The sequence below is a fragment of the Centrocercus urophasianus genome, unplaced genomic scaffold (assembly GCF_019232065.1).
Source record: "Centrocercus urophasianus isolate 14NV4802_14NV808 unplaced genomic scaffold, USGS_Curo_1.0 seq_30, whole genome shotgun sequence".
Classification (NCBI taxonomy): domain Eukaryota; kingdom Metazoa; phylum Chordata; class Aves; order Galliformes; family Phasianidae; genus Centrocercus; species Centrocercus urophasianus.
The window spans coordinates 7,235,417-7,260,117 of record NW_024884867.1 but is presented as its reverse complement, the minus strand read 5'-3'; the positions used below and the strand labels follow the sequence as shown (position 1 = coordinate 7,260,117).

At 43.8% G+C, this 24,701-nt stretch overlaps 1 protein-coding gene across 1 annotated transcript in view; it reads right to left on the bottom strand.

Annotated features, from left to right (window-relative positions):
• Positions 1-9,766: 9,766 nt before the first annotated feature.
• ATP2A2 (ATPase sarcoplasmic/endoplasmic reticulum Ca2+ transporting 2) overlaps positions 9,767-24,701 on the bottom strand; it is a 39,479-nt gene continuing 24,544 nt past the window's right edge. Inside the window, exons 9-20 of the mRNA XM_042829115.1 lie at positions 22,952-23,040; positions 20,847-20,949; positions 20,205-20,336; positions 19,995-20,117; positions 19,603-19,821; positions 17,945-18,280; positions 17,505-17,725; positions 16,528-16,730; positions 16,077-16,162; positions 15,494-15,627; positions 14,482-14,599; positions 9,767-14,365 (exon numbers count right to left, since the gene is read on the bottom strand). Coding sequence (XP_042685049.1) covers positions 14,096-14,365; positions 14,482-14,599; positions 15,494-15,627; positions 16,077-16,162; positions 16,528-16,730; positions 17,505-17,725; positions 17,945-18,280; positions 19,603-19,821; positions 19,995-20,117; positions 20,205-20,336; positions 20,847-20,949; positions 22,952-23,040 — 2,034 coding nt within the window. The 3' untranslated portion in view covers positions 9,767-14,095. The remainder of the gene's footprint in view (positions 14,366-14,481; positions 14,600-15,493; positions 15,628-16,076; positions 16,163-16,527; positions 16,731-17,504; positions 17,726-17,944; positions 18,281-19,602; positions 19,822-19,994; positions 20,118-20,204; positions 20,337-20,846; positions 20,950-22,951; positions 23,041-24,701) is intronic.

Sequence of the window (24,701 nt, the reverse complement as noted above, 5' to 3'; positions counted from 1 at the left end):
TGCTTTGTTTTTCTCAGAACTTTGATTCTTACCGAAAGCTTCAGCCAAATAACACATAGATCAGTATTGTAATGTAATGGAAAGTACAGCAATCATAGGTAGGTAGCACAACCCTAGGCTGCAGCAAAGGAAAACAAGCCCAAATGCAACAGACACAGACACAGACACAGACACAGACACAGACACAGACACAGACACAGAGCAAAACTGCTTACCTTTAGAGGGCCTCCAGTAGGCAGATCTCCAGAAAGCTCCCCTCACCTCCCCTGCCTTAAATGAGGGCTGGGAAGGGCTGATCCTGGCTCCACCCCTTCCAATCACTCACATCCATTGCCTGCACCTGAGCTCCCCTGGGTTGGCCCTGCCTTCCCACCAGGTGCTCCATCCCTGCTTCAGGCTGTGAGTCAGCATTTCTGCTACAAGTACTGAAGAAATGTTTGCATTATGGTTACATGGCTTGTTATAATATTTGCTGTTAATGGTACTGCACGGGACTGAGGAGCTTCAAGGTTACATGTGCTGAATGCATTTGATATTGTATAGATAAACATACTTCACACCAGCTTCAGTAATCCAAAGGGATTCTTGTCTGTCAATGAGCCTTCGTTAATTGCTTTAATTTTAGAGTCTAATCTCTAGATTTGCATAGATTTTGTGCTCTCAAATTCATTTACTGGTTTTCCAGTTTAGGGACCAGAACAAGTAGTCCCTAATAAGCAGTTGGCCTCATTCTGTCCATCAGTCATAGTGCACCCTAGAAGAGAAGATAATAAAGCCACAACCAGACGTTCCATCTGTTAGATCTGTGATGTAAGCTCCCAGAAGTGAAGCAATAGTTAGGTGACACCAAAAAACAGTTGACATCCAGTTGTATTCTGCAGCACTGTTGTTCTCTGGGGCTGCGTAAGGATAAAGAGACTGTGCTTGAAATCCTGACAGCTGGCTTTGACTTTGAAATCACAGATGTCATTAGCAGGTTTTGAATTCTGTCCTGCTTTATGGACAGAAAGACACAGAAGTGATGTCAGGGGACAAAGTTTGTTCAGACCTGAGGCCTTTATATAGACGTGTATGGGCTAAAAGTCTTAATTTACCAGAATCTAAAAGCATCGTGCGCTGATGATGCGGCTACCAAACATGTGAGTACTGGAGCATGTGGCTTGGCCACGCTTTCTGTGATGTGCTGATAGCACTTGGAATGTCAACAGCGTTTATAATTCTGATGTCTAGATCTTGAGAATCTGGAATTGCAAAGTAGAGAAAATAGAAGGAGCTGAGGACCACCAGCCAACAGATAGCGTTCCTGTTTGAAGTGCTTTTTCTTCTTCAATTAGTGCTGATGATGGAGATTATTTTGGATTAACTAGGGCTTTTGTTTTCTGTTGAGTGATTGTTTTCCTCATGGGTTCTGTTTTCTGTAGTGATCCTTCTATCCTTTCCAGGAGCTCAGTGATGCAGAAATGGATCCCTCCAGAACAGAGGCAAGAAGTATTTTTTATTCAGCAAACCCTGCTTTAAAATCTGCATGTGAGGAGCTACACTGCTACTTTCAGATCCCCAAACTGTTTGCACGCATCAATATTTTGACAGGATGACAAAGAGAAAGAAGGAAAAGGAAACTGATCTCCAAACTTCTGAAGCCCTTTGCCTCTCCTGGGAGATGGTTCAAAGCAGGGAAGCAGTTTTAAACGGAGGCTTTTGCCATGTAAACATCTGTCAGTGACCCACCACAGTGAAAGCTTCCTCTGCACATTCCACGCAGAGCATTAAGCAGCCATTAGCATTAAGGTTAGCAAAGCATGCGCACGGCTCTAGACAGTAAGTGAAAACAGACTGTTCTTTCTGTTTTGCCTCAACGGTGATGAACGTGGACTGGCCAAACAGCTTCACTTGATACACAGACACAGGAAATCATTACACTGCAATTTCCCACATGAACAGTTTGCTCTTCATTGAGATGTTTCACCACAGCCTTAAGCCGCAGCTCCAACACAGCAGTTCCACAGCATCACAGCTCCCAGCCTCCTCCTTGACATGCTCAACATGCCTTTTGCAGGGCCATGAAGCAAACACAGAAAGGTTTTAAGAATAAAGAGTAGCATTAGAAACAAACAAAAGACAAAGGGAAAAAGTTTTGCAGTTAGAAAGATAGAGTTGAATGAGAGAGGAGCGTGAATATTGCTGAAGGAAGTTCAGGATTCAGTTCCTGTGTAAGAGATACCTAGTAGAATATTCTTGCATAACATGGAATTGCAATAGCAGACATAACCCTAAAGATTTCCTTACAGCTAGGATCCTAGGGTCGCATCTCCCAGGAGAGGCAAAGGACTTCAGAAGTTTGGAGATCAGTTTCCTTTTCCCTCTTTCTTTTTGCCATCCTGCTGAAGTATTGATGTGTGCAAACGGTTTGGAGATCTAATAGCAGTTTAGTTCCTGACGTACAGGTTTTTACCTCTGTCCCTTCACAGACAGCACCATTTCTTAAGGGAGCACAGATGACATCTGCTGAACTGGCAGTCCTGCTCTGCGTCCTGCCTGCACGATGCTGGACCAGTGTGCGGCATGGCAGGAAACGGCGTCCTTGCATTCTGAAATCTGCCTTTGGACACTTCAGCTGTCTGTTTTTTTCAGCTGTCAGCTGTGTGTTTCAGAGCACAGTGAGCCTCAGAGTGCTTGTGCAGAGGAAAAAGGAGGGAAAAAAGCCCACGTCCTGAGACTGGGACTTGATTTAAGTTTCTGAAATATTTATAGAGAACAGAAAGTCCAGTTACATCAAAGTCGCCTGACAGGCGGGCAGCAGCAGCGTGCTTTGCTTAGCTCACGGGGGGTTTGGCGACTTGGAACGTCTCCCAGTTGGGCTCCCCGGGCTGGGAGAGTTCAGCAGTTGGCAGAGAGGTGATGCTTACACTGGCAGTTGATCCGAGAGCTTGGGTTGAGCTGGCGGCACAAAAGGCCCTGCTCCTCTGTTGGCTGGAGGGGTGGCACGTTGCCCCCAAGGTCGTTAAGATGCCAGCCCTTTCCCTGAACTGTTTAACAGATTGTTGTTGTTCTGCTTTTAGACTAATATTTATTGTATAATATTTTGTGTTCTTCCTTGTCGTGCAGTAGTTTGATGTGTTGAAGCTGGTAAGTTGGCTTCGTCTTGTTGGAATACTAAGCAGTTTTCCAGGAAACTGAAGCATGATGACATCAGTAGAGCAGCAGTCTGCAGATATGAATCTGCTTTATACTGGTCTGTGTAAGCTGCAGTGCATATGGTTCCTGAAATAAATGTTTTAAAGCCTGGGAAGGCAGCAAATAGCTGCAGTCTGCAACCAAGGAGCTTTTTCAGCTTTGGGGTCCTAGCAGTCAGACAGAACTGGAAGATAGCCTCAATGTTTGTGTTTCCTGCTTAAGTCCATCGTCAAGGTGAGAAGGAGGCAGCGTTGTGTGGACTGCCCTGCCCCGTCAGTCTGGTGGACCTGCGTGACCTAGAATGCAGGCCGCTAACAAACGTGCACAGAACACACACGTTCCTTCCTCTACTTCAGTTGTCTCCTCTGCTGAACTGTCTGCCTGTCTGGTGGAAAGCTGGCATTATTCTGAAATCTTTATATTGGCTGAATTCTAGCTGACCTGGTGCCTGCTGGATTCTGGTGTTGTTACTGATTGTTACAAAAAGAGATACGTTGGGGAGACAGTCTGTAATCTTTCCTCAGCTCCTCAGAACAGCTTTTAGTGTGTAGGAAGGAAGGGGAGTCCTGCTAACCTGTGTCTGTTCTGCAGGAGATGCTGTGCTGAAATCCAGCCAGTTCAGTGAGGCTGGAGGATTCTGTCAAGTGTTCACTGCCCTTACTGCAATGTTGGGCTTTAAGTAGTTTCAAGGACCTTCCACCCAGTGACACTCCAGCCTTGGAAATATCTGAGTTTTTGCAAAGGGAGTTTAACTCTTCCTCTGCTGCACTTTGTTTTCAGCTTTTGTTCTTGCTGCCTCCGTGGCCTGAAAAGAGTGAACAGGAAACAGACTGCTTTCATCTGCCTTGGTGCCATCATCGGCCATCCATGCCGTGAATTCTGATGCTTCACACGATAAAAAGAACATGTTTTATCTGCATGAAGGGAAATGTTGCCTGGACTCTGCTCACTGCTGTTGGTCTCCCCTGCCCTGAGGGGAGGGATGAGTGTGAGTCCCATGTCCAGCCCTTAGTGCCCATCTTAGTGCCCACGCCGTGAGTACTGCCCGTTCACTGGGATGTCAGCATGGGGAAATGAGTGGCCTGTGGGATGTTGGCAGTGGGGCTTTCATTGAGATGGAGTGTCTTGTGAGGGCTTTAAAGACAAATGCCAGTTGTCCAGGGGAGGAGAGGAGCTCTTAATCCTATTATGCTTTAAAAGCAGTGGGTGAGCAGCTCTGTTTTGTGGAAGGTTGGTTAATGTTTCAGCGTAGATCTGTCAGATAAAGGCCCTCCTGGTTAAAGGTGGGAACTAATGTGAGTGTGGAACCTGAGTAGGTGCAGGGAAGAGCTGAATGTTGAGCTGGTCTTACCAGTGTGAAGCTGAGTATATGCAGAAAGGCAGCATCACATGTGAGAGCAATTCCAGGAAGAAAAGAGAAGGGAATCTGTGCTCCAGGGTCAGCGCCAGCTTGAAAAAGGACTTTTCCAGGATTTGAGGTGCTTGAATGTTATTTCAGCACAATTATTAGCTCTTTCCTTCCATCCAGACAAAGGGAACATCTTGTTCCCCACTGCTGTAGCCAGCCAGCTGCAGCTCTGGCCTTTCTCTGCTACATGTGCTACTACAGATCTCGTGCTGTGCAGCATGCACGTGCATCCTCCAGGCCAGTTTTGGCACTTCACATACAACTTTCTGCTCTTTTATTGCGGAATCTGATTGACTCAATGCTGCAAAATTGGTAGGAATGTCTGCAGTGTGGTTCTGTAATTGTGGAAGGCGGAAAACTTGTTAAAGCGGGTTCAAGGTGCTTTGGAAGCTCGGCCTTGTTTTCTGAGAGGCCAGCTACAGTCTGTGCACTGTCTGATGGATGGAGTCAATGCCATGGCAATTTCCTTCTGGTTTTCTTTTTGATCTGTGAAAGGTTTGGGAGATGTGTTCAAGAGCAGCACGGGTTTTGGCAAGCAGTCTGTAATAAGTCAGTAATGTCTGACTGGGGCTGAGGCTGCAGCACCTGCCCGTTGTTCTGTGGGTGTGTGGCTGTTGTGTCATCAGCTCACCGAAGGTCCAAAGCCTGCACCGTGGGATGTCTGAGAAGAGGCTGACAGAGGCTCAGGCGCTGTGGTGGTACAGGATTTGGTGTAACTTGTCTCCTGAGACAGACAGCATCGTCTGTGAAAGAGTCCACTGCAGTATGGTGGGATGAGGAAAATCAGCACAGAATTCTTGGGAGGAGTTCCATCGTAACAGGGTCTGGTTTTGGCATGGCAGCCGTGCATCAGCCAGGCTGTGGGCAGTGGGTTTGATCCGCCAGCAGCAGGACACACCTGGATGAGCTCCCTGTGTGCCCGTGTTTCACCCGGTGAAGGTTATTCTCATACCTCAACGGCTGTGTCTGGACGAAGGCAGTGATAAGAGAAACTTTTATGTTATGAAATCTGTCTGGGGCGTCATGCCTCGCTGAATACAGGGGAGGGCAGGAATAAATGCAAGGCCGACATGCTTGGTGTTGTGCAATCGCAGCGTGCTGGAGCTGTGTGACTTGGTTACGAATGCATGAGCTGGTTGCAACTTGATTGTTAGCCTTCGATGTTATCTTACCCCAATGGTAAAGCAGTGTTCTTTGCCTGCCTCTGTAGGAAAAATTGACACTGCCACCTGCAAAAATAGCATGGGTTTATAGCAGTCCAGGCTTATCAGTTTGTGGCTTTTGTTGTTGTTTCGGGGCGTTATTGCAGTGATTATGGTTGCCTCTCTGTCTTGCAGAGCTTGACACACCAGGTAGTTCCTGGAGGCTGACCGTTGTTCAGGAACAAAGCTGGGGAATTTTCCTTCTCCTGAAGCTGGTGAGTCAGCACAATCCGCTAGTGGGATGATGTGCAAGTGAAAATTGCACTGCCTCCACAAGACCTGATTATAGAAATAGAAATGGAAGTTTCTAGATGCTCTTGTGACACAGCACGTTTCTCTTAAGCTGCTCCAGGAGGCTGATGGGGTAACTCACCCACATGAATACAGGTCCCACAGTCTCTGTTTAAACAAGAGCAGGGACTTGGCCTTACCCAGCAAATAGCCAGTGCCTGCTATGAGGTGCGAGAAGGCTTCCGTGCCCTTCCCAGCCTGGTGACTGCTGGTGCTCAACGAAGTGGGCTGGGTTTGAAGTGGCATCTTTAAGCAGGAGTCTCTTGGTTCTGCTGCTGCTGGTCGGGGCCGTTCAGGGCATTGTGCTCTGCCACAGGCTGCTGAGGAGCACGGCCCCTCACCCCTGAGGTGAACTTGCAGTGCTCCTTCAGCAGGAGTAGAGCTAACCTACATCTTTCACGTCAGCCTCTGCTTGCTGCTCTTCATGCTGCCCCACTTCTCTCTGTGTTTTGTGCAGTGTCCTACAGTGTGGGCTTTGCAGAGCCTCTGGTCTGAGCTGCAGCTTACTGCTAGTGAGGTGTGCATGGATAGCCATTAGGTTTGCTCCCTATTTATTGTGCAGCTTTGTTTGGGGGGCTAAATAAGCTGCAGCAGGCACAAGTTAGGTTGCAGAGGAAAGGGGTTGGCCTGTGGTGGGGATTGCCTAAAGGGCAGCTGTGTCTGGTCAGGGATATACGGTGCTCCAACAGCGTTTACTGTAGAGCTCTTAAACTGTTGCAGGTGAATTGTTCCAGTAAAAGGTCTGCAGGAGCAGGAGAGGGGCTGCCTGCTTTCTTCTGCTGCTTCTGCAGGCTTGGCCTGGGGGTTTTCCTGAGGCTTTTTCCTCACCGAAGTTGTGAAGCAAATCTGCTCTCTCCTCTACCAAATGCTTTACTCAGTTCTCTCCCACAGCTGCGGAGGTGGGCGTGGGTTTTAATCTCACACAATTCAATTCACCTCAGGGTAAAAATGGGGCCATTTCTGCCCCCTGTGCTGTGTTTGATGCAATGTGTCTGTGATGCCTGAGAGCTGGGGGAGCTGGGGGCGCGAGCCCAGCCCTGCACTGCTGTAGGGCCAGGGTGTCACAGGGAGGTGAGGAGGGGGAAGGTGAAGCTGTTCATCTCAGCATCTCTTCCCCCATACTCATGTGTGAGCACTTAGCAGTGCACTGAGCTGCTCCGAGTTTTCTTTGCTTGTAGTCCACTTGGACTGGCTAAGCCTGCAGATTAAAAATGTTTAAAGAGTTTGGTCTTTGCAAAACTAGACTTTCAGCTGCCTTTAGCTGATGGAATGAGCCTCATTTTTCTCATGCTTTCCTTAAAGCCAAGCTAGAGGTGTTGAGATGAGGTGCTTTCTTGCACCGTAGTGTGAGCAGATAATTTCAGTTGTTGAACTCAGGTGTCTGCGCACAGCTAACAGGCACGTGCTGCTGCCTTCCGGTGCTGTGAGGAGCAGAGCAGCTTGCTGGGTTGTTTGGTGACAGCGCTGCGGTGCGTGCTGAAGCCAGCCCATAAATAAGGCAGAGGGAAGAGCTGTGGCTGCAGATAAGCACTGAGCGCTGCTCTCGGCTCTGACAGCTTTGGCCCAGAGCTTAGGAGCAGAGCTCAGCTCGCTTAGAGCAACACTACCATAGTAGGAAGCAGCCCAGAAAAGCAGTTCAGCGCCATGCATCAGCGCAGCACCCAACATCATATAGTGGAGCTGAGCAGTGGAATTCAGCTTTAGTATTTTTAAACCTCACGCTGTTGTTTTTGAAGGGTCTCAGCCGTCACCTAATTTGGATAACGCTGTGCTGCTACCACAGCCCAGAGTTTAAGAGGCATTACATTTAATTTAAAACACATTACTCGCTTTTGAAGTTGCTTATTTAGAGAGGCTCTGCCTGTACCCTCACTCCCCTCCTCTTACTCCAAACAAAACTTAGTTTATGAGATTTAGAGCAGAGCATCAGAGGACACTTGGCAGATGTAGCTTTTATCCCTTGAGTGCTTTAGTCTTGCTTAATGCTTAAGGAGGTCTGGGAGCCTGCGGGTGTGAGCAGGGTTCGGGAACAGAAAGAGCCCCGGTGCAGCTGAGTGCAGGCTGGCCAGTGCAGGATGGAGCAAGCACACAGGTGGTTCATCTTCCTTTGTCTGGGAAGAAGAAAAAGCCAAGCAGCTACGAAGCTCTGAAAGCATTTAGAAAACAGAAAAGGACAAAAAATGAACGTGTAATTGGGAAAGAAATGTTTATTTTCAGTTTATCAGAGGGATTTACAAACAATGGAGCATTAAAAAAAAAAAAAAAAGTGATCAAACTACTTGACAGTGTCCCTTAAACACACACACAAGCCCCTGGGCAGAGGAAATCACACCAGCGAGGAGGTCATAGTGCTGGAAGAGCAGCTGGCATCTGCATAGTTCTAGAAGGAAAGAGTGCAATGCTGTTGGTGTGAGTTTGTGCCATCCGGCATTAATGTCAGAGCAGCTGAAGGACGCACGCACGTACCTGCAGAACACAAAGTGCATCAAATAACACGCCAGGTATGTATTGTAGAATAAATTTATTTACCTGATACAAATGAAACTGGGTGTGATGCTTCTTACTGTCAGCACGGAAGTAGACAACTGATCTTATTTACAGCTTCTAAAGGTCATACATGCAGTTGTGGCAACTGGCTGAGTCGTTTGCTGCTGTCTAGATGAACGCATCACGATATTTTGTATTGCACCAACATCTGTCTCACTGCCTTAGATTTAAATAAGTTACATTACAGTGCAAAACAGGTCGATTTGCACGCGTGATAAAAAACCCAAAGTTATGAACTGGAGGCTCACAGTTTAACATTCAGCTGTAGTCTTGTCCATGAATTGTATAAATAGGATCGCATTGTACATCAGCTGTATAGAGCAGGATGTGTGATGATACAATACAGGTTTGTCCACAACCCAAGGCATGCATTACTCCGAAATCATACATCGTATAAACTGACATTTTACATACAGGAATATGGAAAATTGGCTGACAGCTCAGCGCTTCTCGTTCAGGGATAAACAAGCTCTTCTCCATGCAGCACAGAACCCAAACTTCTCTGGAGAGAGTTTCCAATTCTGTAAGCTATATTGCACGTTTGTACATCTGAAGTCCTACTGGTACCACACATTTCTTCCACAGAGAACACAATGAGCTTTGTTTTGAGGGAAAGCAAAGAATCTTTACACATGATACATGCAGCAGTTTTGGTAGATGTGTTGCTAAAAACACATGCACGCAACAAAACAACCTCACATTTCTGCAAAATTGTTTAGGAAGCGATTACTCCAGTATTGCTGAAAAGGAAAGAAAGAAAAGGTATCAGTTAATGAAAGGATGAATGCTAAGTACCGTTCTAAAAGCAAGACTAAGATCTACAGTGACAGAAAAAGGAATGTTAAGTCTGATAACCAACTGCTCTGTCATTGAAGGGACACTCTCAGGTTACTTGGTTCTGAAAGCCGGGGCGTTCTGGAGCACCACTCAGCTCTCCTGAACGCAGCAGAGCCGCCTTTATCAGCAGCACAGGGCAGCACTCCCTGCCAAAGGCCGCAAAGGGAAGTCAGGGGCGTTTGAAGAGCTCCTGTGCTTCCCTGCCTCCCGTCTCGCTTCACTTCTTACTTCCAAGTTCTCCCATTACACAGTCGGAGCTTTTTTCTCCCCCAGTCTAAAAATACCTTCAAGGTGTTGTTTTTTTCCCCCCCCCCTAATTGAGACATTATATTGCAAATTCAGCCCAGGAGTGACCTAACAATGTCCCTCTTTCAAGCTTGGCAGCTCGTTCTGTGAAGCAGTAGGAAAGCTTTAAAGAAGTCATTAACTAAGCAGATTAATGTGTAGGCAAAGGGTAGAAGTACAACCCAGCTCCGGGCGTACTGCACCCCGCACCACAGCACCAGGTTGGCCTTGTGTCAGCAAGGAGGGTGTATCTGACTGCCTGGGACTGAATGCTGGCTCTTCAAAACTCTGCTTCAACACTAAAATTTAGGTTCTCCTGCTAGGATTTGAGAATGCATGATATTAATGTCATTAAGGATGTAAATAGCAGAGATTAGGGAAACAGTTAATGGTTAGAAGTGCAAAGAGGTAAACAAGACAGGTGCAAGAGACAGACAGGTTTGTATCAGTTTTACCTCCCTTCATCTCAGCGAATTCAACAGCCTTTAAGCAGCTACCAGATACATTCTTTGCATCAGCTGTGTTCTTGGAACTGTGACAGAGGACTGCTGTACTGCATTTTATCATCAGATTAAAAACTCATTTTCTTACCATTAGCTTTTTCCAGAATGGCCCCTTTACAACCACAAGCTTCGCAGCACTCTGACAGACTGGTGTGTATTTTTCTGCAGCTTCTTTCATACTGAGTTGGTGGGTTGTTTTTTTTTTGCAATAATGCTTTGGGCAAAAACCATGAACTAATTTCAGTGCCTGGGCAACAAAAAGGCACAGCTAGTTGTGGAGCTCTGAAGTGGGACTTGGAACCACTCACATGCGAAAGCCAAGAGAGCCCGGGGCACGGGGAAGATAAAAGCTTTTGTCTCCACGCTGCTGACACATGACTGCAGCTGCCTGACCATCATCTTTGCTCTGATTTGGACCAGCCCACAGGACACTGAATTCAGGAGGAGCTGCTGTCATAGCAAAACCCACTGCTCCCCCAGCACAGGCCTGCAGCACTGATGCTCCGTGCACCATCAGTCACAATGGATACTAATCTCACACCCACCAAAAAAAAGAACAGCAGCACTAAGAATGCTACAGAATCCAGAAGACTGAGAGATGAAGCAGCTCAGTGAGATGAGAGCACAGGGAAACAAAAGGTAGGAAGTCACCTAAAAATAGAGTGAGATAAAACAGATACCTTTGTGTTTCTTCTACCTACATAAGTGCTTCTGTTAGCGCGCTCACAGGGCTCACACTGCACCAGGAATTCCATTCCTGTCCCCAGGTGACCCCAGTACTGTGAGGAGGCCAGAAATACAGGACAAGGAGATTGAGCAAAAACTTTAGTTTTGAGATGCTGGCTACTAAATCTATGCTAAGTCCACGTCAGCCTGGCACCCATCTTTGGCAGCGACACTGGGAAAGCACAAGTACTGAAAGCAGAGTGACACTGCCACTGAATGCATTAAGTGCTGATCACAGGGAAACCTGCTGCTCCAGCTCCACACAGAAATCCAGACAGGAGCAGGAGAAAGGCAAGAAAAAGCACAGGTAGATGAAGACAGCCTGAACAAGCTAGGAATATTCTAACAGAACTGGGCTCCTGAGGCTGCAGGTGCCGTCAGAGGGATAAATGCCACGTTGACCCACCAGCTGCCCAGCTCTCAAAGGTAAACTCCAAGCAACAGAAGGCTCTAAATACAAGTGAGATACCCCGAGTTAATTGCTGTGGGAGCTCTCAGCAAGCTTCGTCTTCGACACACAGCTGAGTGTGTAAGACAGAGATCCTGCAAAAGGTGTTGAAAGACCAAATTTCATTTCTCCAGCCATTTTCCCCTTCAGCTTCTTAGAGACAGGAAGAAAGGCATTAGGAAGCAGAATTCTCAGGAGCGTGGGCACCGTGCTGGGAGCACCTGCCAGTGTTCTTTAAAACAATGATGACAACACCTGTGATTTAGGATTCCTTCAGACCAAAATAGATGCATGTGACCTGTTGGTTTCCTGTTTCAGGAAATAGGCAAGCCTTATTGCTCATTCAATAGTGATACAGCACCTGACTGGTGCTGGCCTTATGGTAATGCACAACATCCAGGTTCCTGCCACACTGAAGGGAGCATTCAAGGGAGATCAGTGCCTGCAGTCCTGCAGAACACCTATTTTATCAGGTCCGTGTCCCCAAGTCACTTCAGCATCAGTGAAAGGAAGTCAGTATTTCTACAAACAGCAAGTGTTTACAATGCAGTGGGATTTCAAACAGGTTCTGTGTGTTTGGGGGTTAGCATGTATATTTGAAGGCTGAAACCTGAAGGATTAGCTGTGCTCACTGGATTCCAGCTGGCACCAGCAGAACATGGCTTTTAACGACCATTTTCCTCTGTGAGGAATAAGAAAGCTGTTTGAATTGGATTATTAAAGTCAAGCCAACACAAGATAACACAGCACCTGCTACTCCACAAAAGCACAGCGACCCCAGTACAATTTTCAAAGCCTATCCTGTTAAGCCAAGCCTGTTCTTTTGTCTGATCGAGTGACTGTGATTCAAAGTGCTTCCAGGCTCTGGAAACAAGCTGTTTTTGCAAAGAGGAGCACCTGCACATCCAGCACTGGGATTAGCAATTAGAAGAGATGGGCCAGTCTGCTCTGAGGGGATTCCCACATTTCAGAGCAGGAAAAAGCTTAAGGATAAGCCAGCATTTGACCACAAGGGATCTGGACACTAAAAAACTCCTATAAACAGCCGTCACTGTCTTCAGTAAGAGGTTTATCCAGTTTTATCTCCAACTTAAGAGCAGAAGCTAAGATCATGGAGGTGCTAAGGCTCAGTGCTACAGCGTAAGATCTAAAATATGCCAAAACAAAAGCAAGCTCTTTACCTTCAGAATCAATAAGCAGAGCTGCACACCATAAGGCAAGAGTCTAAAGTGGTGATAATAATGTAGCACAGCAGAATTTGACAAAACACAGCATGGGAATGAAGGAAATTACTATTTATTCTTCAACATGAATACAGTATACGCTATTTTACAGCAAGTCACCACTGGCATGGTGAAATGGAAGAGAAATACTCACTTTAGTCGATGAAAGTTGGAAGGCATTGGAGAAAAACACCACAGTTAGGACTGTTAATGACTTACACGTTGTTGGTACAGGACTGAATTTGAAAACATGCTTTAACATTTACCGTAATAATGAAGGTGGTTAGTGCCACATCAAATAAAAATAGTTCTATACAATATGTTCAATTTGGTCATGTGCTATTTACAGATTTTACAAAAAACACACACGAGCTTGTTACTTCAAGTCAGGCTAACAACAGGCCAGCAGAGCAACTCCATGTCCACGACGTATCATTAGTGCCCTAAGTGTACTCAATCCCATTTCTAGCTATGCAGTGCAAGTTATTTTTCCAGGTCTTATTACAAATTTTGACCTTAAAAAATGGTGGGGGAGAAACAATCTGACACATAAGGTATTAAAAAAAAAAAAAAATCAACTGAAACCCTCTTTTGGAAATAAAACAGGTTGTGTGGGTTAAAAAGGCTTGGTTTAGATTGAAGTCGACCTCCCTATCCCTGCATCACGGGCAACGCTGGCAAAACAAGGTCTCTCACAATAAAAATACAATAGACACTTAAATAAATAATCTTTTTAAAAAAACAAAAACCTGTGTGTGTTGAGTATGGAAGAACCCCAGCAGGCTGCACCTGGAATGGCATTTTCTGCACGAGCAAGATCAGGCATACCTCATACAGAAACCGGTGTAAACAAGGACAGTCAAGAACCCAGAGCAAGGGAGCAGGAAGAGGGGAGACGAGAAGAAATGCTGACCAAGGCAGCAGCACTCTCTACCCAGTGCAGAAAGTTTGGCTTATGAATAAAATAAAATCTGACCGTATGACAAATTAAGTCTGGATGACCATGCAGAAGACAAACAGTTACATGCTTTTGTTTTCTTTTTAGTTTTGGACGACACACATTCATTCCCTAAAATCTGCTGCCAATTTAGTTTGATAGTGTCCGCTGGCTCAAAAGAAATTTGTTTCTTTTTTACATGGTGAATGAACTATTGAACAGAACGCTGTACATGCTTTTCATCTACAAAAAAATATTTGCATAAAATAGTGTTAGTTCTCTGTACATGTCAATGGACACTTTAACTGTGTATAAAAGAGGAATATATTGCCCCCACTGAAGAAAAAGCAAAAAAAAAAAAAAAAACAACAACCAAAACCTAGAATATGAAACCTCCATCACCGGCAAATATGTTCATGTGAAAATTCAGCAGAAATAGACAGTTGCTCTAAACAATAAAAAAAATTGATTAAGTTAAACTTTTTCTTTGAATGTAAAACTGTCACCATGTCAGTCAAGACCAGAACATATCACTAAAGTTAGTGTCTGTGCTGTAAAGCCAGATAACCAAGGGCAGGGTAATGAACACAAAGGGCCAGGAAACTCCTTCGGTGCATGCTGACAAAGAACAGGGTTTGGTGGCAGGCCGCACACTATCTTTACCAGGTTCCAGGTAGTTACGGGCCACATATTTAAGTGTTTCATCCAGCAGAATGACAGGTAGTGAAATTTTCAGTACCATCAGCCACTGCGTCACATTTAAAGGCGTGATCTGGAAGATAATCTGAAAGAACAGCCGAGCATTACAGCTTTGCTTCACCTCAGTCCCTGCCTTAAGCTCCACACAAGGATCTCTCTCCATCTCTGAGCTCAGGGATGGATGCAAACAGAAGCACTCACCGGCAGTGGTTCCACATAGAGGATGAGGAAGTGGAGTGACATGGACAAGCAGATGGCTCCCACCAGCCAGATATTCTCCCATGGGGGCATCCTCATTAGGGACTGATTTTCTGACAGACTGCAAAAGAAACACGGTTCACGTGTGTACATACAAGGCACCAAAGGAAATTCAGTCAATCAGTGACTGCTGTAAAGGAAGCAGCGTGGCAAGTCCAACTTATCCGAGTCACCACGGAAAGGAGGACACCAGATTTTGTTTAAGTAGGTTACAACTTTGATCCTGGAAATGCTGGGTACAACAGCACGACAGCCTTCCTGCCTATCCAGTTGTTCCCTCAAAGCTCAGTTAAAGACTGCACACACTGAGGGGCAGATCTTTGCACCTTTGTAATGCTTATTCTTAAAATCTGCTTTCAGATTCAGTCTGCATTTAGGCTATGCTGCAGAAGAGCCTGAGATCCAGAACATCCAATGTAGATCAGTGTCTTATTATGTAGGACTACTGCAGTACGCTTGTATTTCGTTTGTTTTTAAAATTAACTGACCTCTAAGCTATTTGAAGAAATATACCCTTGACACTGTGCTATTTAGTGGTTTCCATTTATAATCTAACATTAATTGGCTAAACCCACACTCCCTTAGGGCAGGAAAAGTTATTTTCCATATCTTCAATATTCTTATTTTAGTTCTCCTTGGTGTCACTTAATACCAACATAGGAGGGATAATCTGATTGATTAATCTTAAGATTAAAAATAATGGAAAATATTTCAGCTGCTCATGCTTACTAAAATGCCAGAATGAACTGGCAGGCTTAACAATATACCTTAAGATAAGAGGTCTCAAGTGTTATCTGGGAGAGTCATTTTGTTTGCACTACCAGGATTGGAAAGAAAACATGACTCAATATTTACCAGTTGAGCAGTCCAGAAACTAAGAGAGCTGGGCTACACAGAAGGTACAACTTCAGATAAGCTATGCAAAAGCTTTCCTTCTTGATTTGGAGATACAAACCTGTTGAGGGCATTGCACATCTCTATGGTGACAAGTACAGAAAGAGCCATTGTCATTGGATACGGAGACTCAAAAACCACACAGTCGACACCAGAGAAGTCTGGGTTGTCCTCTTTGCACTGCAGAAAGTGACTCTGAAACAGGACAATGGGAACTCATTTCTACTGCTTAACTTTCAGAATGTAAAACAGGCTCAGGAAGTCAGCAGTATTAAGAAAACTTTCTAACATGAATCCTGCAAGCGCTGAAGTACAGGAGCAGTGTCTCATATGACACTAAAAGCAAAAAAAAAAAAAAGCCCCAAAGCTGTTCAACAGCATTAGAAACGTTCCTGTTAGTCTCTACTCACAGGACATCACTTGGTCCTTGAGATGCTTCACAAGTTTAGGCACACCAACCTTCAGCTCGATATTAAGACTAACGCAACAACAAAGCCTGAACATGAATCAAGTTTGAAAAAAAAGCCATTACACAAAACCTCTTTACACAATACTGCGTTTCTCTACAGTCCTTTCAAGTAGAAATTATAAGTGTCCTTTCCCTCCCACCTCACCCCCTCCAAGAAGTGAAACAGAGTGCATACCAGCTGGTAAAAGGTAACTCTTGGACCACCATCAGCAGCAATAAACCACCAAGCAGCAGCACCCACTGTGGCAGCACCAACGTAACCTTAAGGACAACAAAGGGCTTTTTTCAGTGCTACGAATCCCATTAAAAGATCTCACTTGTCAAAAAATCAAAAGGTTCTGATGAAGCAGTAAGTGTCAGGCTTACGTCACACAACTATGGCTTTTTATGCCTCTGCTGTTACCAACAGAAAGAAAAAGCACTACTTTCACCATTCTATCACAGCACCACATGCAAATACACAAAAAAATGAACGTTTGCTTTGCAAACAAAACCAATTCCATGGAATATCTATTGCTAGCTTTGAAGACTTGAGCATAAAGGTGCTGCTTTCAAAGAGGATCACAAAAAAGAAGTCTACATGCTTTAGTTTCCTTCAAAAAAACCAAGCAGCTCTGACCACTTACATCCAATCGCCAGGTAACGGAAGAAGAGCCACCCACTGATCAGTGGCTCCTTGGGGTTGCGGGGTGGTTTGTTCATGATATCCAGATCAGGAGGATTGAAGCCCAGAGCAGTAGCAGGGAGCCCATCTGTCACAAGGTTCACCCATAACAGCTGGACAGGAATCAGAGCTTCAGGAAAACCCAGAGCAGCTGTCAAGAAGATGCTACAAGAAAACCAAGCAGTTATGTAAGCTTACAAGCCACTGCCTACAAAACAAGCTTCTGCAGAGATCATGTTATTACAGCTCAAATGACTAAGCTCGATTCAGCTGGATTTCCATCAGCATCTCCAGAAAAGTACTGGGCATTTAACTTCCACAGCTCCAAGAACACAAAGAGGGCCTGCAGCAAAAGCCACACAAAGGACAGCTCCAAAGCTTACAAGAAAAACAGGGCAAGTGAAACATTGTATTGTGTTTGGCTCTCGGAGAAGGTATGCTTTGATATAAGAAACTGTTAGGGGACCAATATCTGCATTCTGTTACCAGAAATGTATTCTGTGGCACTGAGGCAACACTCCTCCCCAACATAAGACACGTTCCTCTGAAACTTGAGGTTGAAGTTACAGAAAGATTTAAGTTACACACGTGGCAAAGTTACAGGAAATAACAAATCTTCTTTTGAGAAGTTATTACTTTCCAATTTTTAAAATTAAGTTTCACAAAGATGCACTTCAAACACAGAAATAACCGTACAGCACTTGGTCACCTACTGAGCTAGAACATTATATGCAACTCTATGCTTATGTTTTTTCAATATACTGAAATTCTCCAGAAAATATTAGGGACCTTAGAAGTATGCAGACTCCACTGTACAGTCACAGTGAGCCACTGCCTGGACAGCCTGTTTCTCTGGTTTTGGTGAGAAATACCAGAATGAGTAAGGAAAGACAAATCCATCATCACTATTCCAGTCCAAAGAAAACACGCTGAACTTACCAAACAACTTCTCCAACATTGGAAGAAATCAAGTAACGGATGAACTGCTTCATGTTGTTGTAAATTGCACGTCCTTCTTCCACAGCAGCTACAATAGTTGAAAAGTTATCATCTGCTAAAACCATTTCAGAAGCAGTTTTAGCCACTGCAGTACCAGAGCCCATAGCAATTCCAATTTCTGCTTTCTTCAACGCAGGGGCATCATTGACACCATCACCAGTCTAGAACAAGAAGTTCAGAGAAAATATTTACTTGCACACAGGACAGGAATTTGACATTGTGTATCCTGGATCTCTAAACATCACTTAAGGGCAGAACCATTCTGAGACAGAATTCAGGAAAAAGCAGAATCTCAGAAGGAGGCACGAGTTTGCCATGGTGAAATCTGGGTTTAAGAACAGCACTGCCTTTCAAACCACGTGAAAAGTGCCATTACTCACCATAGCTGTAATCTCGTCAAAAGACTGAAGGAACTCAACAATTTTTGACTTGTGAGAAGGCTCCACGCGGGCAAAGCAGCGCGCATGGTGGCAAGCATCTCTCTGGGCAGCGAGTGAGAGCTCGTCGAATTCACGGCCGGTGAAAGCTTTGGTAGAAACATCTTCATCTTCCACAAAGATGCCGATGCGTCGGCAAATGGCCACTGCTGTGCCTTTATTGTCCCCGGTTATCATAATCACTCTAATGCCAGCTTGCTTACACAGCTTTATAGAGGAAGCTACTTCAATTCTTGGGGGATCCAGCATTCCCACGCAGCCCACAAAGGTCAGATTGGTCTGAAACAACACACCACTGAGTTTCAGCACAAAATCCTGTAGACTTTTCATCTGACATTACCAAAATAATCACGTCTGTTCAGCATGGGAGTAACATCTCAGCACAGTGACCTCAGTGTTTGCTCCCAGTCCACCATACCCTGTGATTTTACACTGAACAATCACACACTGAAGCCTATATCATCCTGACATTTAGTAAAAGCCAGTGTATTACATGTGATGTAACCACCAAAGTCCTTCCAAGTCACTTCTGAGAGGTTCTGCTTCACCCTACTAAATTTTCACAGCACTTTAGCACTGACAATGAATCCAAACAGTGGGAGAAGAACTGAAAGGTCACATCGACAAGCAGATTAATAAGAGAAGGTAATGTAGCAGTTGATGTTTTTGGAATCACAATGCTGCATGAGGGGTCTAAAAAAAGACACAGTTAATTCCTGAAGTACAACCACACACTGCAATGACAATCTGTAGTTCCAAATCTTGCTTCAAATATGCTCTTTTAGTTATCTAGAGCACGATCTAATTGTCAATCATGCAGATTCCACTTGCAAACAGTCAAGTCTTTCTTGTTATCGGTTCAAGAGCACAGTGCCCAAGACAAAACTCATGCAACTGCTGTCATTCCCCTGCCACCCACCCACTCCAAGTCCCAGATGCAGGTTCCATTGGAAAATTACAGTAGCCAGGGTAATAACAGAGCTTTTGCAGCTGACAGTATGGAGGAGGGGAAGTAAACCTGATCCTCAGAGCACAAAATGGCAGTTCGGTTCCCCCACAAAATCCCCAAAGGGGCCTTTTGCAGTTGAGCAGTGTCAAACTCAGAAACTTTAAAGCTGAAACCACAACGTGGTTCTTAGAAGACTTTTCCAGACTCAGCCTCTGCAATTAGTTTACAGTGCTACAACCTTAAGAACTGTATGTGTACATGCAAAACAGCACAACTTGCAGGTGGCAGCATAGCTGGTTTCTTACATTTGTAGCTTGGCAGCAGCACATACAACCAGCAACCAAGAACCAAGTGTTTTTTCATTTAAACCTCAAATAAGCTAGGGGAACAAATTAGGAGGTGGAGGCAATTATCATAAACCATGGAATATTTCTGAATTTTATCCTCTGAATTTCTTCAGAGCCACATATAGTCTTCTCTCAAACTGACAATTTCCTCCACAGATGTGGCTAACCATTGTCTGGCATCAAAAACATCTCGTAAGACAAAAATCTCAGCCATAACTTCCTCAAGAAACAATAAAACAAAGAGTCACCATTCCCCACTTTAGGAGAGGGAGAAGTGTTATAAACAGTCCTTTACTGAAACTTACCTCATAGTTAATGAAGTTTGAGGAGTCCTCAAGATTCATTTCTTCTTTCCTAGGAGGATTGTCATGGGTTGCCAGAGCCAAACAACGCAGTGTGTCTCTACCAGTTCCCCACTCTCTAATAACAGACATTATTTTCTGCTTGATCCCTGAGGATAATGGTATCTTAGCATTTCCAACACGGACGTGTGTACATCTATCGATTACACCTTCAGGAGCACCCTTGCAGAGGCAAAACAAGGAAAGAAAGCCTTAGTTTAATAAATCCACCACAACATTTGCTCAAATTACTGAAGTTTCTCCATTTTCAAGCTGAAATGTTTTCTGTCACAACGTTTAGTGTTATGTCACCTTTGCAGCCACCCTCCAGCTGCACTTGTCCAGCACAAACCCACCTTAACAAACATCTTGCTCATGGACGTGCGGCTCGGTTTGTTGGGTGTGCAATAGACAGACATCGATTTTCTGTCTCTTGAGAATTCCAGAGTGAATTCCTTCTTCATAAGTTGTTTTATCACCTTGTAAAAAGAGCAGCATAGCAATACATTTAGGCAATACATATTACAAAACTCACTCCCTGGTGAATTCCAGATATGGGTACTGACCGAGTTGCAAGCATTTGCACGTTCAATTCGAGAAAGTCCTTTCAGGTCTGTGTCAAATACATTCATCTTTTCAACCAGACAGGTAAGTGCTGTTTCTGTGGCTTCCCCAACTTTTTCATATACTCCCTTAGCCTTTAGATAACACAGAGCAAACAAAAACACAAGAGATTTTAAGCCTCAATCAGAATCTACCAGAGACAAAATTTAAGTTTCACAGCTGGGAAAAAAACCAACCTTACTATAGCTTACAAAACAAACAGAACTATGTTTAAAAAGCAACCCTGAAGTGTAATTTGTAGAATATTTCCAGATTTTCCTCTTAATACGAGCTGAGAAGGATGTTAGTATTTTATTAAGCGTTTAAGTCATTACATAGCAACCTTGAGGAGGTGAGGTAAAGCAACGAAGTGGCAGAGCACCATACATAACAAGGGAGCTCCAAGTTCCAGATTATGCTTACTGCCTGGCTTAAGCTTTCCCAGTGTTCAACGAACAAGCCATTCCCTGAATTAATACTTAAGAGGGCCTAAATACCATTCCTTGAATAGAAGGGGATTTACCACTGAAAGGCATTACACAGACAGATGAGAACAAACACCTATCCTCATTCTCACTCTCCCCTGTCCCAGGATATGTACTTACCTCATTGTAATCCAAGGAGGAATCATTACAGAGCGCACAGATCGTTGCCAGTTCCACAAGGCCATCATATTGACTGCATTTAATAAGTTTGTCATCTTTATGCCTTTCCAAAGGAAAAAAAAAGTAGGAAATTGTGTTTGTTATTTAGCAGCAGCATTTCATTCTTTTTCCCCCTCTTTAAGCCCTCACTGTATTGTCATTTAGTACTATGCTTAGTAACTAAGGACTCGGAACTATAGAGCTGACCAGGGAATCCAAATACCCTTCAGGAGAACATGGTATCAATAGAAATACCATAGAAAAGCACATTTGATCTGCAAAATCTGAATTTTAGACCAGACATCACAGAACATGATTACTGATGGAATTACTACCTGAACTGCAAAACCTAACTTCCGCTGGGGGCCGTCATTCAGCAACGAGACACACAAAAAGCTTGGTGATAGCAGAATATGGAATCAGTATTTGAGCACACATGACTTGGAGGGGAGTTCCAAGGAGAAGGATGTAGCTGGATACATTAGGACCTTACTTTCCTTAGCATTACTGCAGATTCTGCATATTTACTGCTATGCACCAACTGGGCAAGCATTGAAGTACATTCATACTTTGTCATTTCTTAAAAATTAATCTGTGCTCATTGAATCTTCTAAACCAATGAAAAGCTAAGTCATTTCACAATACAAATCCCACCAGAAAGTTCTGCTGAACATCCCAAACTAATACACCACTTAGGGATCACAAATTAAAAAAAAGCAACTTCTCTGCTTTCACATTTAGAAAGAGATGGATAATAAATGAATTTGTTTCCTCAAACAACAGCACACTTATGGTTCTTTTATGCTTACTCTACAAAAGAATCCAGTGCTGTTATTTTTTCTACTAACAAAACCAGCAAGCCACAGCTCTCATGCAACACCTCTCATTGAAACCCTCAAGGAGAAGAAAAGTGTCTGATAATAGAAAAAAGTGGATGACTACCCCCTAAGAGAGCTTAACATTGCCTATGACATCTGATTATGTAAGCTTTTGTTCAGCCTCTTGTAGTACTGCAAATGAATTTCAGCATTGCATAATACAGCCTACAAACAAAATGCATTTTCAAAACCATTTTGGCCTTTAAAGTCCCATTTTGCATCCAATCCTACAGCCACAAGGAGAATTCAGTACCTTCAAGCTCTTAACTCTTTTACTTGGTTTGAGAACCCAGCTACTCACTATCCCATGCCAAAAAACAACTCATGGTGGTGAATTTCCCTTTCACAGGGTGTTCTTTAAGTACACGAATGCAATGCTCTTAACGTCCTTGTCCACAGCCCCAGTCCCAGCAATTGAAAACAGAACATTAACATACACCAATGTCTTCTTGTAATCAGCATCTGCCACCTCAATGAATTGTATTATTTTACTTACCCACAGTTTTTGAGAGACCAGTTAAAGCACAACAGCTAGATGTCTTACAAGATCTAGAATGTCACCTTGTCTAATTCTGTCTACTGAAATGACAGCATAAGCTTTTGACAGCAATTAGCTTTGAAACAAAAAAAGATTTGGGGAATTAAGATTTCCAGCTGCTGAGAACATTACGGTCTTAACTGCTATGAAAATTAAAGAGAGATAATTGCTACTGAGATTGGTGAAGACTGCACCAAGTCAGAGGCCTGCATCTGAAATTCCACAAGCTTGAGATGCTTAAAAATAACTGAATCCAATTCCACTTCACACATAGTAGAATTCTGTTAAACTGAGGTGATAAAATTAAAAACATTACAGACTGGCCAAACAAAAGGAGCAGTAAGAACCAATGGAGAGGCCTGCCTTCCAAAAGCAGAACCCTAAGGACCCTCAAAGTTGTCTCAGTCTATCCCTAACTCCTTCTTAGAAATGGAAAGCTGCAATATTGGAGTATATAAAAGTTTCATGAAGGTTCACTTTCCTAGAATTTAGCTGCATCTTACTGCTAATTATGTTTCCCCAACCCTTCAGCAGGCATTCTCACTGCTTGAGCTTCCATGTATTAACAAATATACTATGCCTCAACTTTCCAAGTCTAAAGCAATAGCCAATGAATAAACAGACAAATATTTAACTTCAGCAACACTTACACTTCTCCCATAGGAGCGTATGTCGAACCAGTTACAGTAAATTCATTCAGAGAACAGCTATCTCCTTCCACTTTGTCCAGGATAAACATCTGCAATTAGAGTAAGAGGCATTATTGCCTTTCAGCAGTCATTAATACACAAGATTTAAAAAGGCCTGAAGCAAGCAGGTACAAGAAACAACTCTGTGTTCAATATGCAAACTAGACAAAACCAGACTTAGATCCTACGCATATGTGAACATCCCTATCCCTAATGCACAGAGATCAGCACTTCTGCCTAACGGATCGCATTTGAGAAGTGAATGGAGGCACAAGGAGACCAAAAAGTTGAAAACCAGATGCTGTGTACACTCAGTATCGACTGATAATTAAGCTCATCATCCTGGCCATGCCTCCTAGGCCTCAAACTTGCGAGTTAATTCTTACACATACGTTTAAAAGAGTTCCAGTCAAAAGCAGCGCAGGACAGCTTGGAAATTCTTGCCACAGCAAAAACACAAAGCATCTACAGATAGCAGAAGCTTTCAGAGGTAGAAGCCAAGAGCTGAAATACAGTGAGTTTCCCTTAATACCACTGAAAGCATTTTCCATCCTGGTTCTTGCTAAGTCCTTTAATACCCAGTGCACTGATAGAAGTGAAACATTCAGACAGCTCGAGTGCCCAGGAGCACAGGAAGAAGTTATCTTCAAATGAATACTACTGATTGAAAGGATGCATCCGTACTCTGAGCTGCAGGCAGACTCAAACCTGGGCAAGCGAAGATAAAAACATGCTGGTACTCTACCAGGTCTAGCTGGAGTGGCAGCAGAGATAAAATACACCTCCATACAGTTTCTTACTGGCTTTTTGGTATGAGCCATTTTGCCAAACCATACTTGAGCACCATCTCGCTTTGCCCTCGTTACCTTGCCTTATTTTTTAGGGATGCATTTTTGCAAAACACAGCTTAACATTTAGCTGATGCACACGTGGTCTTCATCAATGTCTGGAGTCCTCACACTCTTTCAAGTCATTTTAAAAACCAAAAACCCAATAAGCTGATGATTTAAGAGGCCACAAGGCAGAATAACTGCATTCCTGCCTGACAGGACAGGTCAGGACATGAAAACAAGACCTCAAATCTTCTCCTTTCCCTTCTGACTGAAGTATTTAGGATATTATTTAATATCACGAAAAACAAAACTGCAAAGTGAGTTACTACTGTCAAAATTCTTCTTCACAACTTAGACAAGCCAACTGCTTCAAGAGAAACCATGAATCCACGTACTGTCTACAGGTTACTGGGATTTGGCCATGTTTTGCAAAACTTCACAATTAAGTTCAACTTGAGACAGCTACAGAATAACGAGGATCCAACAAGTAGCAAGGCACAAGAACTGGAGTATTCAGCCCCCCGAATGTAAGGAGCATTTGCAGCTTTTAAGTAAACACATCTGAAGGATCGTAACTGATGAGTTTACCATGAAGCCTTCTGCTTTTGGCATCTTCCTTTTTGGCAGCATTCATTTGGTGATAAAAAAACCTCCGCAAAGACTAGGGCAGTTATGCAACTCTACTGCAAGTAACCTCCTCTGGAATACTGATGAGCAGCTGCTTTGTGTTTCCTAGGTATAAATACTAAAATACTTAAGCAAGTAGAACAAGTCAACTGCCAGTTAAAAAGAAGAAGCCAACAATCACATGAGAATAAATTCAGACTTGCCAAAGACACCAGTCTGTAACGCTCAATGTTTATGCATTTGGAATTCTA